Source organism: Eublepharis macularius, chromosome 3, assembly GCF_028583425.1.
Source record: "Eublepharis macularius isolate TG4126 chromosome 3, MPM_Emac_v1.0, whole genome shotgun sequence".
In the NCBI taxonomy this organism is placed as follows: domain Eukaryota; kingdom Metazoa; phylum Chordata; class Lepidosauria; order Squamata; family Eublepharidae; genus Eublepharis; species Eublepharis macularius.
Genome location: NC_072792.1, coordinates 25,100,304 through 25,116,188, shown reverse-complemented (window position 1 = coordinate 25,116,188; position 15,885 = coordinate 25,100,304). Strand labels below are relative to the sequence as shown.

The 15,885-nt window shown below is 41.6% G+C and overlaps 1 protein-coding gene across 1 annotated transcript in view; it reads right to left on the bottom strand.

Annotated features, from left to right (window-relative positions):
• UGGT2 (UDP-glucose glycoprotein glucosyltransferase 2) overlaps positions 1-15,885 on the bottom strand; it is a 99,935-nt gene that overhangs the window by 44,339 nt on the left and 39,711 nt on the right. Inside the window, exons 12-16 of the mRNA XM_054974791.1 lie at positions 13,427-13,577; positions 10,582-10,701; positions 7,173-7,258; positions 3,823-3,958; positions 1,155-1,286 (exon numbers count right to left, since the gene is read on the bottom strand). Of these exons, the coding sequence (XP_054830766.1) occupies positions 1,155-1,286; positions 3,823-3,958; positions 7,173-7,258; positions 10,582-10,701; positions 13,427-13,577 (625 nt within the window). The remainder of the gene's footprint in view (positions 1-1,154; positions 1,287-3,822; positions 3,959-7,172; positions 7,259-10,581; positions 10,702-13,426; positions 13,578-15,885) is intronic.

The following is a 15,885-nucleotide window of genomic DNA, read 5'->3' as shown; positions in this document are numbered from 1 at the left end:
CCGATTAGAGTCCTGCCGCTTTTAACCACTACACCAAACTGGGACCAAGGTTGCAGTGTTGCTGGGTATTTTTAAGCCAAAAAACAATGGACTATTAAGCACAGGAAGCACAAGTGAAAACTTTAAAATATCAAGTGGGATTCAGGGCTCTCTAGAGTTTTTGTGTCAGCCATATTGCAGAGTATTCCCCCTGGCAGTTGCAAGGATTTTTTTTTCTTTAAGGCACCAATGTTGCAACATTGCTATTTAATGTTTTTTTTTAATTCAGGAAAAAAACTAGATTGGTTGCTCATACCAAAGAAAGCATTCTGTGCTTCAAAAAAGCCCTGGTTTGACTTTGCTGGGAAAAAAACATTAGGGTTATGTGCTCAGGGAGAAAAAGCTGCAGAAAAGCCAGGGGGAGTTCAATTCTGCGGCAGATGCAGGCTTTCTCCATGCGGAACACACAAACGTCTGGGAAGTAATTTGTAGACCGCATCGGGGTGTTCTGACCATGTGTTCTTAGAAATTGATGCCGTGTGAGGCCAGAACGGATGAAAAAGCCCCGTGCAGAAAAGACCCAAGTCAGAAGGCTGACAACACTAGAACTCCCGTGTTCTGGAGAATCATTTCTAGTTAAGGTTGTAGGCTTGAAATGTCTCTCCTACCCCTACTGAGGCTTCTAAAACCCTTCTAAAAGGTTAGAGATGTTTGCTTGCAAATACGGTGGGGAACTGGAAAGAGTAGGGGGACTAGAAGCAGGAGTGATAGCAAGCCCCTTTGTGAGCCATTGAATTTGATGGAGCCTGAACTAGACTCACAACTGGGTAAAGCTTTTAAAACTGGAGGGAGTGCGTATTCTGTAGGCTTTGCCCTCCAATACATGTGATGCACAACCCCCTTTTTAAAAATACCGTAGGGGCATGGGAGGGCAGCCACCCCCAGCCCACAGGGTTAAACAGGTATCACAGGAATGAGTATCAAAGGAGACTGGTATGGGGCTGTGGGCAGGGAACAGAAGGTACCCTATATCCTCAGACCATTTTCCATTAAAAAACCACAGCTTTCAATTCCGAACATCCTTCGGGGCATCAATTCAACAGAGTAAGTGGTTACAGAAAATCTAGATGTTTAGAAGAACTTTTCTACTCTATCATGCAACTGTTCCTTTATACCGTTCTCTTATCATCATAATCAGACTGGATGCCCAGGATGTCTTGCATGTCGGCAAAAGGAAATTCACGGCGAAGAACACGCTTCACGTGCTCCACAGAAAGCATACCTCCGTCTTTTACCTCATGGTACATCTAATTAAAATGAAAGAGAGAGAAATAAAAAGAAGAGATAACCTACTGATATATTCCTGTTATATTAAATCTTTACCACCAAACTGTGCAAGTGGATATCTGCCACCCAATCACAGATCTATTCAGTTTAGTTTATTGCCCGGTTTCCAGCAGTAACCAAGAAACTTTAATATCTTCAACCAATTAAACTTCAATGAACTGTTCTCACTCTTAAATTAATCTATCGTATGCATTTCTGTGCACTAAGGGGAAGGAAAGGTATGGGACAGGGGAGCAATGAATGAAAGCAATACTTATTTTCAACATAATTGTGTGCATTCACCTGGCATTCTTCCACTATCCAACCATGAACTGGGTCAAGCAACCAAGACAGATATTTACACAATAAAACTGTCATGTAGACTATTCCATAGCAGAGTGCTAGAAATATGAGTGAATTGCCAGATACAGAGTCATTTTAGAAATATCTTAGCCGGCTGAGCAGAGCTATTTAATTTGGCAATTGGGGACATAAAAAATCTCACAGCTATAAATTAGCTGTTAATAAATTTGGGTTGGAAATTGGTGTACAACTCCAAAACCATCCCCTGTAATAGCTTTGGGGGGAAAAGAACTCAGCTGGCTTTGAGAAAGAATGGCATAAAATTAAAGAACCATTATTTTATTCATGCTGTGGGAGGGGTCAGACAGACTTGTTCTAATCCTTATTTATTTATGAACAAAACTTTTACCCTGCCTTTCTGTCCTCAGAAGGCCACCAAGGTGGCTAACAAATTTAAAAATGTACACATTAAAATGTCATCTTAAAAGGCATTAAAACCAGGGCTTTTTTCCAGCGGGAATGTGGTGGAACGGAGTTCTGGCACCTCTTAAAAATGGTCATATGGCCAGTGGCCCCGCCTCCTGATCTCCAGACAGAGGGGAGTTTAGCTTGCCCTCCGCGCCGCTGAGCAGTTTGTTTAAACCTCCTCTGCTCAAACACAGGTGGCCAGTTCTGTGTTGTGTGAAGTAGTTTCACTGAGAAATCCCGAATTCTAGAGTTATAAGCTTTCCTTCTTGTCCCACCCTTAGGAAATATTAAAAATGGTTACCCAGCCAAGTCTTAGTAGGGGACAGATCAGGGTCCCCTACTAATGTCATTGTGCGGTCTTGAGTTCCACCACTGATTTCCACCACCTCTTTTCCCAGAAAAAAGCCCTGATTAAAATGAACACACAGACATATTATTAAAACAATTTAAACCCAGAATTTAAAATAAATGCAAAAGATAAAAACAACAGTTAAAAGATTGGGGAGAGAGGCATCTTGAATTCGCTCATTCTCTGTGGCTTCAGGGAGTGTGTCACAGCAAAGCAACATTCACTCCCATCATTCTACTGGTTTACTTTTTAGCCGTTCTTGTCCTGAAACTTGAGCACATTACACTGGTGGATGACACCACTGGAAAACACTGCCTGAATATAAGAACAGTCTTGCTACATCAGACCAAGGTCCATCTGCATCAGCCTTCTATTTCCCACCGTGGCCATCCTGATGTCTCCAGGCAACTAGTAAGCTGGGCACAAAGGCAACACTCTTCCCCTGCTACTGGCCCTAAGGAACTGGTGGCTGAGATACACTGCCTCAGAACTTGGAAGTTCCATTTAGCTCTTGTGCCTAATAGCCTTAGATAGACCGATTCCTCTGTGAGTTTGTTTAAACCTCCTCTGGCCGCTGTTCAAACACAAGTGGCCTGTGTTGTGTGAAGTAGTCTTTTCTCTTGTCTATCCTGAATTTAATGCCCATCAGTTTCCACTGAGAAATCCCGAATTCTAGAGTTATTTCTAACATGCTTTGCACCATCCTGAACTAAAAGCCACAAAGCTTTCTTTCTTTGAAAGGAAGGAAAGCTCCATCAAACTGATCATTTTGCAGTATCTTTACCATATACTTTTTGAGATGAGTTCATTGGAACTGTATGTAGCATTTGCAACACACCCAAAAGCATTACAAAACTTGACATGGTACCTTCAGTCCTTTCCCTCTAGCATGGATCTGCCTTTTCCGCCATTACCTGAATTCTTTTTCTGCTTGGATTGTCACACTTGGTGCCTCAGTGAAAACCACGGTTTTCCCACCCCCTCCACCACCACATTGGGTAGTAAATTGGTGGGTTCCCTTTGCTTCACCTCATTGGTTGCTTGTTTGTATCATCTTGAACAACCCGCCTATGCCTTTCTAGACAACTAGCAGGAAGTGATGTGTTTGAGGGTCTCTCTAACTGGGTACAGCAAACCAAAATTATTTCTGGTCCTCTCTGATTAGGGTCTATTTGGCTGTGTGTGGATATACACATTGGGACTATCTCAAGAAAGCATGAAAATAAGCTGTTATGGTAAGAACAGAACTGGCTGGGAAGAAAAAAGTAGTTTTGATAAACATTACATTTCCATAGCCTCCAAATTAATAGACCATGTCCAGTGGCTACTTCATACCTCTAGGCAAGCAAAGGTAACCCTGAGGTAAGCATTACTTTTCGTCTGTTTACAGCACTAACATTTGTTATGGTGGCGAAAGCTTTAGGGACGTCCACTTCGTCTGCAACGTAGTTAAAAGCTCTCCACAAAGCTACTCCTGCATCCTCATTTCCATCTACCTCTTCATCAGTACTTAAGATGAAAACAAATCCAATTCTGCTCAGGAAAGATGAAAGTTGTATAAGAATCACACAGACCATATATTGAAAGCAGATTAACATAGGTTGCTTTACTGTAGTTATTATTAGTATTATATACAAACACCCACGGTGACGTTTTTAACATACAACATTCAAGTGGAAAGCATTCAAGATACTTGTCACAGTGCGACACAGAGTTTAAAATATTTGTAATCAAATGTACTACAACATCCTACTACCTTTCAGCTTGTTCAATCTGAGGATGTGTGGACAGGATTCTTGTAAGTTTGAGACTTACTATGTGCTTATATAACTGTTGCCCCTCCTGGCTGCTTAAATCTGCCGGGCCGGGGGGGTGGGTGGGCTGGAGAACTGGGTCCAGGAGTCAGTATATGACTCCCTGAGAGAGGGGGTGGTCACTGCTGCCTTGAAGTAGACAGTGATGCGTCTACTCCTCAAGAAACCTACTCTGGACCTAGGAGAGATTAATAGCTACCATCCCATCTTAAATGTACCATTCCTGAGCAAGGTGATTGAACAAGTGGTGGCCGGGCATCTTCCAGGGTTTCTCAATGTAGCGGATCATTTGGATTTGTTCCAATCTGGTTTCAGTCCTGGCCACTGCACTGAAATGGCCTTTGTCGTCCTAGTGGGTGACCTGCCTGGGAGATGGATGGGAGGAGTGCGACCCTGTTAATTCTCATGGACCTCTCAGCGGCTTTTGATACCATCAATCATGGTATCCGTCCAGATTGTCTTTTGGGGCTGGGACTGGGAGGCCCTGTTTTCTGGTGGTTTTAGTCCTACCTTCAAGGGGTGTTTCGGGGTGTGGTGCTGGGGAACTGCTGCTCTGCCCCTTAGCTACCGAGTTCCACAAGGTTCTTTCCTGTGCCCCATGCTTTTCAACATCTATGTAAAGCCACTGGGGGAGGTCATGCAGAGATCTGGGCTGAGTTGCCACCACTATGTGGATGACACTCAGCTCTATCTTGCACTTCCAGCAGATACCAGGGAGGCTGCAGAAATTATGAACAGGAGCTTGGAGGCAGTTTTGGAATGGATGAGGGCCAAGAAGCAGAAACTTAATCCTCAATGGCTGGTGAGCAAACTGCAGTCCTTCCTGGGAAGGAAAGATCTTACCACCTGGGAAAGAAAGATCTTACCACCTGGTAACATCCAGGTAAGATTACTGCAACGTATTCTGTGTGGGGCTGCTCTAGGTACAGAATGCAGCAGCCAGAGTGTTGGCGGGAGTGGATCATAGGGACCATAGCCCTCCAGTCTTGTTCTAGCTGCACTGGCTCCCAATGTGCTTTTGGGCCCAATTTGAGGTGTTGTTGTTGACCTTTAAAGCCCTATAGAGCTTGGGGCCAGCATACCTTAAGGACTGCTGCGGCAATCAACCTGAAAGTTCTGCCTGTCTCCAGGGCTCCTAACCAATCCTGGGGAAACTGCCCTGCAGAAAGCCCCAGGGACTGGTCAGCCAATAAAAGCCCTGTTGGTACACTGGATGAAAGGGGATGAGCCAGCACTCTTTAAATAAGGAGAACTGATACTTCTTCCTCTCAGGGGGAATTGTGGCCTTGGATAAAGGCTGGGTTCTCAATCCCCAGGTAGTGGCTGGAGATCTCCCAGAATTACAGTAGATCTTCAGGTCATGTAGATTAGTTCTCCTGGAGAAAATGGCTCCTTTGGAGGGTGGACTTGATGGCATTATACTCTGCTGAGACCCCGCCCCAGGCTCCACCCCCAAATCTCCAGGAATTTCCCAGCCTGGAGCTGACAACCCTAGATAAAGGCATAAGCTGAGTCAGGCATTTCTTTGGGGTTCAGTTAGGATTTTGGAGTCAGGGTAGGGTTCTTGTTTTAATGAACTAAACAAGCACCCTTTTTGAAGGGCCCACCAAAATCTAACAATTTTCTACTGGTTCTGAGCAGGCCAGGTTCTCTAAAAGTTAAGAGAGCAGCCAGGGACCTGAACAGAAGCCTATCAGCAGTGATTATTCACTGAGGAGCCCTACCTGGAAGAAAAGGAAATATTTTCTCCCCTCAGCCTTTGTATCTGTGTGTGTCAACACAGGCTCAGGTTCAACAAGGAACCTCCAAGTGGGGAAAACATAACCTCTGTGGAGTTGTGAGTCATTTGTACATTTATGGTTATTATTCTTTACACACTACCACTATAATCTGTTTCTATAACTTACTTTCTGTAAATAAATATTTGGTTGTTCTTCTGTTCCATCTGTGGGAAAGAGGTTTCTCATCACCTCACTAACAAGTACCATGTTATTAAGGTCACAATTACAAGCCCTTCACACAGGGCTTTTTTTCAGCGGGAACACGGTGGAACAGACTTCCAGCACCTCTTGAAAATGGTCACATGGCCGGTGGCCCCGCCCCCTGATCTCCAGACAGAGGGGAGTTTAGATTGCCCTCCGCGCCATGACCATTTTCGCCGAGGGTGATTTAAACTTTTAAAAACTCCCCCCTTGTTCCAGCTGACCCAAAATGACATCATTGTGTGGTCCTGAGTTCTACCACTTCTTTTCCCAGAAAAAAAAGCCCTGCCTTGATGGAACACAAAGCTATACTCCATGTGTAGTTTGTCTTTTAGAAGCTTCTTGCTCCTTTGTCTATTTTCTTCCTTAGATAAACAAGCACAGGGGCTCCGCTTCCAAACTTCCCTGACTCATGTGGGAACTCTGCTGATGCTCTGATAACCGTCAGGTCCTTGTGAAGGTAACTCAGAGAGAGACCCCCTGCCGCAGCAACCTCTTTTAAGCTGAAGGTTTAGCAAGTTTCACACAGCAGGGCCCATCACAGAATCCCTGTAAGAGCTTTCCATCAAATATCCTATTCTGTTGGTTGGTAATACTGAATACAGCTGGAAGCAAAAGAAGTCACGTTTCCCTGAGAAAGAAACAAGGTATGACTAGTTCTGATCCTGCAGTTGACATCCCATTTAACGGTGGAAAAGGAGTGTAAATATTTTAATAAACAAACCCCTAAAATAGAAAGTTGGATGACCGACGCTGCAAAATATACATCTTGCATATACGTTTTATTGATTAGGGAGAAAATGTTCCGCCAAGTGAAGGCCTGTTTCCTATTAAAAACTGTTAGATCAGGATTTCAGTCTGTCTGCTTATAACAAAATGATATCTTTTTAAAAAAGTAACAGTAATACTGAAATTACCTTTTTTAAAAAGTAACAGTAATACTGAAATTACCTTATAGGTACTTTTTGATTGTAGATCACTTCTATGAGTTTCATGAAGGCAAGTGCTTCTTCTTGAAGTGGGTCAATAAAGAGGACCTAACAGGAAAAAAGATTTTGCAGGTCCAATATTACATTAATCTCTCTTTTCTCTTCCCTTGTTGGCTTAAAGGCCACCAGAGAGCACACATTCATACAAAACAAGTTCTGACTAAGAGCAGAACCACAAGTGACAAAAGGCACAGATTGGACACTTGTCTGCTTCCCTCAAGTTTTGATGGGAAATGTAGGCAGCTTGGTGGAATGTTGGACAAGTGACAGTTGAAAAGTCCATTGGACGGCAGTCAGAGAGCGAAGCTGCGAGACCAGGATGCCTACATTTCCCATCAAAACTTGGGGGAAGCAGACAAGTGTCCAATCTGTGCCTTTTGTCACTTGTGGTTCTGCTCTAAGGCACTAAACTTGCGTCTGGGCTCTCCCAGATTGCATATGGCGGCTGACATGACAGAATAATTGTCCTTACAAGAAAATTCTTGTCACAGAATTGTTTCTGTTAGAGACAAAGGTTCTAGCTAGCTAGCTTGGTTTTATGCTGTGTTCTTACGTAGTTGTTTAACAATCTTTTCTGTTTTACTTTGTGAGTTGCCTCAAGACAGTCTCTGGAGAGGCAGCATACACTTTTCTGAATAAATTGTTAAAATAAATAGTTAAAAAATAAATATAGCTATTTAGTGTGGTATGCAAATATGAGCTCCTATTATACTCAAAATTGGCACAGCTCAAGTACAGGTTTACCATGTAAATAAGAGCTATATTAAATGGTATCAGAATAAAGTGTGTAGTGTCACACCTCCCTAGTTAAATAGCTTTAAAAAAGGGGGAAAAGGTCAAGTTTAGAATTTATGAATTGGTATTAAAATGTTTGGTTCTAAGAATAAACAGGAATAGAGGCCGTTTCCACACTGCCTATAAGTAGCACGAGACTCACAGAAGGCTGCCGGCTTCCTCGCGCGATTTTTGACACCATCTGTTTACAAAACACCACAAACAGTGATTTATGGCGTTTTGTAGTCGAATGGTGTTAAAAATCGCGCGAGGAAGCCGGCAGCCTTCCGTGAGTCTCGCGCTATTTATAGACCATGTGGAAACGGCCATAATTGTTCTAATTTTGCTAATTTTGCTCAGAACCCAAAACTTGCAAGCTTATCAATAACTGCAATGAACTTATTCCTAGTACAGCTGCAGGAAAAAAAGAATAAAAATTAAAATATATACTCTATGTAAGCTATGTGCACAGATTTTGCTTCTTTTTGGTATTCTTGGAAAAATATTACTCTTGACTGATTTATTTAAATTTTTCAATTTGGAAGGGTGTGAAATATTTTAGACTTCTTATACTCAGTGACACACAGGTGCAAAGAGGATTTGTGATTTCAGGCACGTTGGGGACCTGTCATATACAACCTTACATGACAATTGCCATCCAAAAATGAACTGTTTGTTGACTTTAAGAAGAGGCCTTTCAAAAATGTTTAGGCAGTAGAAATCAGGTTGAGATAAGCTGTGTCATGTAAATTGAATTAAGACTTACACTTTTAGTTACACCTCCAAACAGACACCAATAGGCTTTTTTCATGGAAAAGTTTACTTAAATTAAAAGACTAATCATAAGGAGAATAGAATCCTGCTCTCTTTCTAAGGATAAATTGTGTTTTAGTATTTAAAAACTACCCAACCATCAATCTGCACATTTTAATTTCATTTCCTAAGAGGAAGGGCACAAAATCTGGTTGTGACAGACGAAGCATCACTTGTCAATCAAAGTCTGTATTCACACGACTGCTTTCTTTGGATTAATATGGACAAAGTGCTTGCTGCAAATTGGATAGGGGCCAGAAAAGAGTGTGTGGGTGACCCATAGTTAGATGTTCAATTGGATACTTACATTGGATATTTAGCTTTTAAAAAGAACAATAGTCTTGCAAATTAGTGCTTTTTGCAATTTAGATAACCGCAGTTCTCAATACCTTTTTTAGGCATTCCCACCCCCCCAAGCTGGAATAGCCAATCACCAATGCCAGTGTAAGTCCAGCAACCAGCAGACATGTAGAACAAGAGGTGCAGAAACACTGATTCCAATACCACATAAATTGAAAGTACTGTATCAGAGTACCCCTGGAATGCTACCAGAGTACCACAGGCCGATTCACACATTACTGTTGCGGCACAGGACTCATTTTCATATGGTCAAGTACCATGCCACAGGAATAAACTTTGGCTGTTTTCACACTACTAACCCGCTTCCGTAACGTTGCAAAACATCGTACAGAAAACACAGAAGATAGCATCTTCTCGCAAGAGTTTTGTACTACATAGCGCAAAACTCTCGCGAGATGCTATCTTCCGCGTTTTTTGCGCAACGTTTCGCAACATTACAGAAGCGGGTTAGTAGTGTGAAAACGGCCTTTGTATATAGGAATTATGTGAATTCTGTGTTAATTCCCAAAGGCCCTCAAACAACAACAGTAACGTATCAAATCAACTCACAGAGGCTCAACAGATGAGCAGCATGTATTCCAAGGATACAGGTATATGACTCCAATTTTCTGGCCATTCATTCTGGGTGCTTCAGTTTTTGCTTGTATAAGAGATGGGCTTGGAGTGAATAGATATGCGCTGCAACTCAAGTCTCAGGTATTTTATATGACAAGTGAAAGCAAGCACTGAGGACTATATATACACATCTTCTCAAGGCTAAGGAGCAACCGCATACTGCTTTAAATGAACAGCACCTTAAAGACTGACAAATTTGTATTCTAGCATAAGCTTTTATGGCTGATAACCCTCTTCAGAAGCATTGAGACAGGAAGACCTTCGCTAGGCAGATCTCCCAAGTGCTACAAAACTCCTGTTCATTTTTGCTGCAGAATTTTCCGCATGCTGTCCTGGAGCCCCAAATCTAAGACTGCTTCTCAGGAAAGGGGGCAGTGTTCAGTTGTGATCCAGAAAGTAATGATTAAAACAAATGTAGGTATTAAGGTCCCTGTGTAATCAAAAAGCCCCCTCCTACAGACTTCCATGGAGATGATGAAAGCAACATTTTGAGTAGTCCTATCCAGTTCATTGCCCTACTACATGCAAAGTATGCATGCATAGAACAACATCAGGAACAGGCTAGCACTGTTGTGTATACAATGCTTGCTACTGAGTCAGGTTCTTCCAAGTATACACCCCTACACACACGCCCATGTGGATTGTGCCAAACATGAGACTGGATTTTTTAGCAAACTTCACATTTAAATTAGAGTCTAAAGAGATTCTAAATTCAAGAGATGTATGTATGTATATATATATATATATATATATATATATATATATATATATATAAAATGCACATCATTTGCTCATATGCAAATACGTACCAAGTTATACAAATTGCGTCGAATCTGTCGCAGCATTCCTCTATATGCTGGTTTAAGAAGTTCCTGAAAACTTGTAGGCCACTTGTCATAGGTTTGGTCCTTTTCTATGTTGTTGATCCACTAGAAAAATGTACCAATGATTGCCAGAGGTCACAACGTTACCGATAAACCTATGTGGTTGGGTCAGTAAATGTTTCCCTAGATGCACATGGGGAAATTGTTCCCTTGGCCTTACATTGTTTAAAAAGCTTTTATCATGTTTAAGATTTGTTTTTAATACAAAGGATTTTCACAGCCAAATATACTAGAATAGCTTTTTTGAAGCTGTCTATCTCCTGGAAATTTTCCACATTGACTTACCTGCCAAGGAACTCCTTAACGTCTACCACACAACCACCACAAATTGCAGATGGTTCTGCAGCATGCTGTACCCAGGCCTCACTACTGAAACATGTGAAGCAAAAGCCCAGCCTATAGTGCATACATGACTAGGTAATAATATCAGTAGAAGTCGTAAAATCTGTCATTCAAAAAAGCTTGCTCCCTGTTATGATCTTTTCTCTGAAGAGGCCCAATAAGTTTCCCAAGAATTGTTAATGTTGCCAACTATTGGTTGGGAAATTTCTAGAGCTTCAGGGGGGAGCCTAGGAAGGGTGGGGTTTGGGGAGGGGAGGGACCTCAGTGGGGTATAAGGTCATAGAATCCACCCTCCAAAGCAACCGTTTTCTCCAGGGAAACTGATCTCTGTAGTCTGAAGATCACTTGTAATTCCAAAGATGTCCAAGACTGAACGGGACTATGGCAACACTAGCAATTAAGATATCTTAAATATTTCCATCACAAAATACTGAAAGTCAAGTAGCACTGCTAAGATTTTTAATGAGTTTTTATAAGTTAAAAGTTAGGAAAAACATTATCTGATATACATATGCAGTGGAAACACCAAATATAAAAAAAGGGGGAAGCTGCTTAAAAATAGACAAAACCAGTCTACTGCAGTCCAGTGAGCTTCAATCATTAAGTTAACATTTCACTTAAAAAACAAAACAGATAAAGAGAAGAGTCTAGTCCTCCTGGGAATAGAGCAACACCTATTGCAATAAATAAGAAATTAAAATTTGTTCAGCCTCTACCAGTATTTCTGTATATGACAATATAGTACAATTTGGCATTCTTTGAGATTCCTGCTTCCACTTTCTTCCTCAATTATAAGAAAATTTATCATTTGTCGCCAGAGATCCTTCTTTAATTGTTTATCCACTGAAGCACACTTACAGTTAACAAATACAAAAATGAAATATGGTGGCTGAACAGAAGAATAATTGGTTTTTTCAATTGCACTTGAGTTTTAAATTCAACAACAGAATTCTGAACAAAGAAGAACTGGTGATTTTATTAATGAATGACATTCAAGTTCCCCACAGCCAAGCCACTGAAATGAGCCATACAAAACAAATTGCCTTATTTGGGATACATTTATGAAAGCTTGTGAAGTGCATGAAACCCTTTAAGAGGCAGAATGGGTTGCATACATAACTTGGAAGTCTGAATAATAATAAAAGGTTGGTCCAATAGTGTTCTCTTTTATTTATTCCTTAGGCTCAGTTCAGACATAATGCAAAATATTTTAACTATTTTGTGACATCAGGCTTCAGATCCTGGTCTGCCTCAAGAAGGCTGGTCTTTTTTCTTTTCCCCCTGCTGAGACTTGGCTGGTAACCCACCCTGCGTGGTGGTAAGGGTGACACTGGGGGACAGGCCCATATTCATACCTCACATAAAGCCAAAGTTACAACTAATGGCAGTTAATCAACTGCCTTCAAACCACAATTTCAGATTCTTGTTTGTCATACACAAACCTTAATCATAGTTAGCAGAGTGGCTCAGTTGTGGACCATAATACTAGCCAGTTACCTTAATTAAACCGTGGTTTTGTTTGATATCTGAACCAAGCCTAAATCCCTGCAACCATGCACTAACTGCTGTGTATTAGAATGCTTGCCATCAAACTCAAATCCTTTTCCCAAATCCCGTTTTTCATCCTATATTCTTCAACAGTAGACATGAAAGTTCTTTAAAGGCTCAAAGTATCAACAACGTTTATTTGAATTTTTAGACAATTATTCTCTCGTACCTTCCACATCTTGCCTCTCCACTTTGTATCTTTGCTTCTCCAGCTATCAAAATTTTGTCTTACTTCTTATGCTACTCTGTAATAGGGCTGTGCACTTTGGGATCCACTTCGGGTAAAAAAACCCGAAGCAGATCCAATCCGGAAAGCTTCGGTATTCCCAAAGCGGGGCCAGCATGCTGGCCAGCATGCTGGCCCCACTTCGGAATTCCGAAGCAAAGCTTTCCGAAGCATTCGGAAATGCTTCGGAAAGCTTTGGGGCTTGTTTAAAGGGCAAGCAGCGGCGGGACCCTTTAAACATCAACCCCTCCACCTCCCTCCCCACCTACCTTGCGGTGGCTCTGGGCTGGCTCCTCTGCCGCCGAATCTCCCCACCCGTGCACAGCCCTACTCTGTAAAGCTCTATGTACACTTACCAGGATAAATAGCTACTATAATCACTACCAACATTAAAGTCTTCCCTAGAAATGGTGATATATAAATGCTTGCTGAATAAAATTTTGACCAGTCTCTCCAGTGAAATCTCAAGGACTTCTTGGAAGTGCCACTGAAAAGCATTGCTGGATTGCAGTAGACCTTTCAGAAAGAATTAATACAACCCATTGGGCACATATCAGACCAAGGTAGCGCCCCAAGCACTTTTTTGTATTTGACAATCAAATCAACTCCTGGATTTGTTAGTGCTTACCATCTCAAAATAAGCATGTTACTTACTATTATTGAAGAGTGACGAAAGTCTAATGCGTACGTGTCGTCAGCATTATGGATAGATAATCTCATGAATTTACTAAGAATATCTCCCTTAATTCCAAGAATGTGAAGTCCATGCATTGCTTTACCTTCACGCTTCAGAGTTTCTAAAATACTTTGCATTTAAACAAAAAAAAATATATAAAAACTCACATAAGACAGAGAGCTGAACAAGTGAGGTCTTTCACAAATATTCTTATTGTGTTTTATTTATTTTATTTATGTCCTTTATAGTCCGCCTTTCTCACTGAAACTCAAGGCGATATTCTCTTAATCTATACTGTATTACACTTCCAGCAATAAAGTCTCTGACACCAATTGGCTGAGTTGGTGGGTGGCACAGAATACCTGTTGCTGTGGGAATTAAACAATATATAGTCCATCATTTATGAGAAGGAAAGTTGTCAGTTTGGCTGGGGTTAAAACTTCACAAGGCAGGAAGTTTAAGAGGTCCTAGGATGTTATGAAACTAAGGGACAGAGAGTCCAAGGCAAGGAGTCTGAAGAAATGGTGCAGGGCAGTGAAGATGAATCTGAAGATAGGTGTTCAGGTTTTGAGGAAAAGGACAAAAAAATGAGAACAGACAAAATTAGGACGCTCTTAAACCAGGGCTGTTTTCACACTGCTTATCAACCATGGAACTTTGTGCCAAGCTCCCCGAACGACAGTGTCTTCCTGGCACAATTTAGTGCGAGAATGTTCTTGCACGAAATCGCACCAGGAAGACGCTCATTCTGGGAGCTTGGCACAATGTTCCGTGGCTGGTAAGCAGTATGAAAACGGCCCAGGAAGACCTCAGAGCTAGATAGACCAGGCAAACCCAATCTTGTCAGATCTTGGAAGCTAAGCGGGGTCGGTCTTGGTTAGTAATTGGATGGGAGACTCCAACAAAGACTATGTTAGGGAGAAGGTGGGCTGGGTACTGTGGGTAAGGAAGCCAAGCAGGCATACAGTCTAGATCCTGATAGGATGATATTGCAGTTCTGGTTTCTACTGTCACTGCAGCAACCTTCATAGACCAATGATACCCCATTCCCCACATGTATGTGGGGGTAGTGGTTGGATTTTACACACTGATTAGAACCAGCCAATTTTTAGAAAGTTGCTTCCAGCATTTAAAAAAAGTCACATATCTGTTTCAAACATAGTGGCTACCTAAATATTTGTCCCATGAGCACTTTAACTGTGTGTAGAGATGGTTGTTTGTAGTTCCTAGCTATGCAATAAACTGTGAATGAGCATACTCTCCGAGTCAACTGGAAATCCAGGAACTGCCTTGCTCATCATTAGTGGCATATAGCTATGTAATTATAGTATATATTCACACTGATTACCCCACACATTAAAAACAAATTAAGCATCCACAAATTTAGATATTTCTTCTAGAAAATGCAAGGGAAAGCAAAAAGCTAAATTGTATTCTTGTTGTCTAAACCAAGATAAATTTCTTACTGATAAAGTGGCTAGATCTGTGAGAAATGCATAAAAACAGAAGGAAAATATTTGCTCAGCTCAATTTGGTAGAAGCAGGGGTCATTTCGTAGAAAAAGAGCTGGAGGAACTCATTAGCATAACTCATTAGCATATGCCACGCCTCTTGTCCTCGCCGGAAGTGTGTCATTAGCATAACTGATTTGCATATGCCACGCCCCCGACATCACCTATTCTGGCTGTTTTGGACCCAATCCTGGCCATTCAGGGCCGAAATTGGGCCCAAAATGGCAAAAAGGGGCTGAAAATGGCTGAAAAGGGGCACAAAATGGTCAGGATCGGGCCACTGCTGAGTGGGAGAGTGATCCACCACCTGTCAGAGGCCTGATCCAGGCCATTTCGGCCCCAATCCAGGCCGAAACGGGCCCAAAATGGCCGAGAGTAAGGTGGGCGGGGCCACCTGACATGTGACCTCTTTGGGGAACTGCCGGAACTGCGTTCCTGTGTGTTCCCCCTCGAAATGAGCCCTGGGTAGAAGTATTATATAACTTTATGTGCCATTTAAATCCTTGGGGAAAGTATACAGATTTTAATTTTGTGAATTCCAAAGATGATGGAGTTGATCAAACCAGCTTTTCCACTCATCCAATTTCCCTCCTTACTATAGCTCCTATGTCACTTGACTTTTGTCCATGTAGTTCCCATGAACCCCACAGTCTTTTTGGGTGGCCCCCTTTTTTATCAGCAGAAAAGCTGGTTGGATCCACTCCACAATATGTGATATTTGCTGTTTCATTTAAGCATTGTTGCTAAAGAGCATTTATCTTGTTTTAATGATAAGCGTTGTAACAACCTCAGTGGTTGAATAATGAAAGCTTTTACTTATTTAATATGCCACCATTTTGTTTTAATGATATTTTTTTCAGACTCAAACAAAAAGCACAGTATTGAACCAACCACAGAATCACATATTAACATTCTTCTTAGGATTG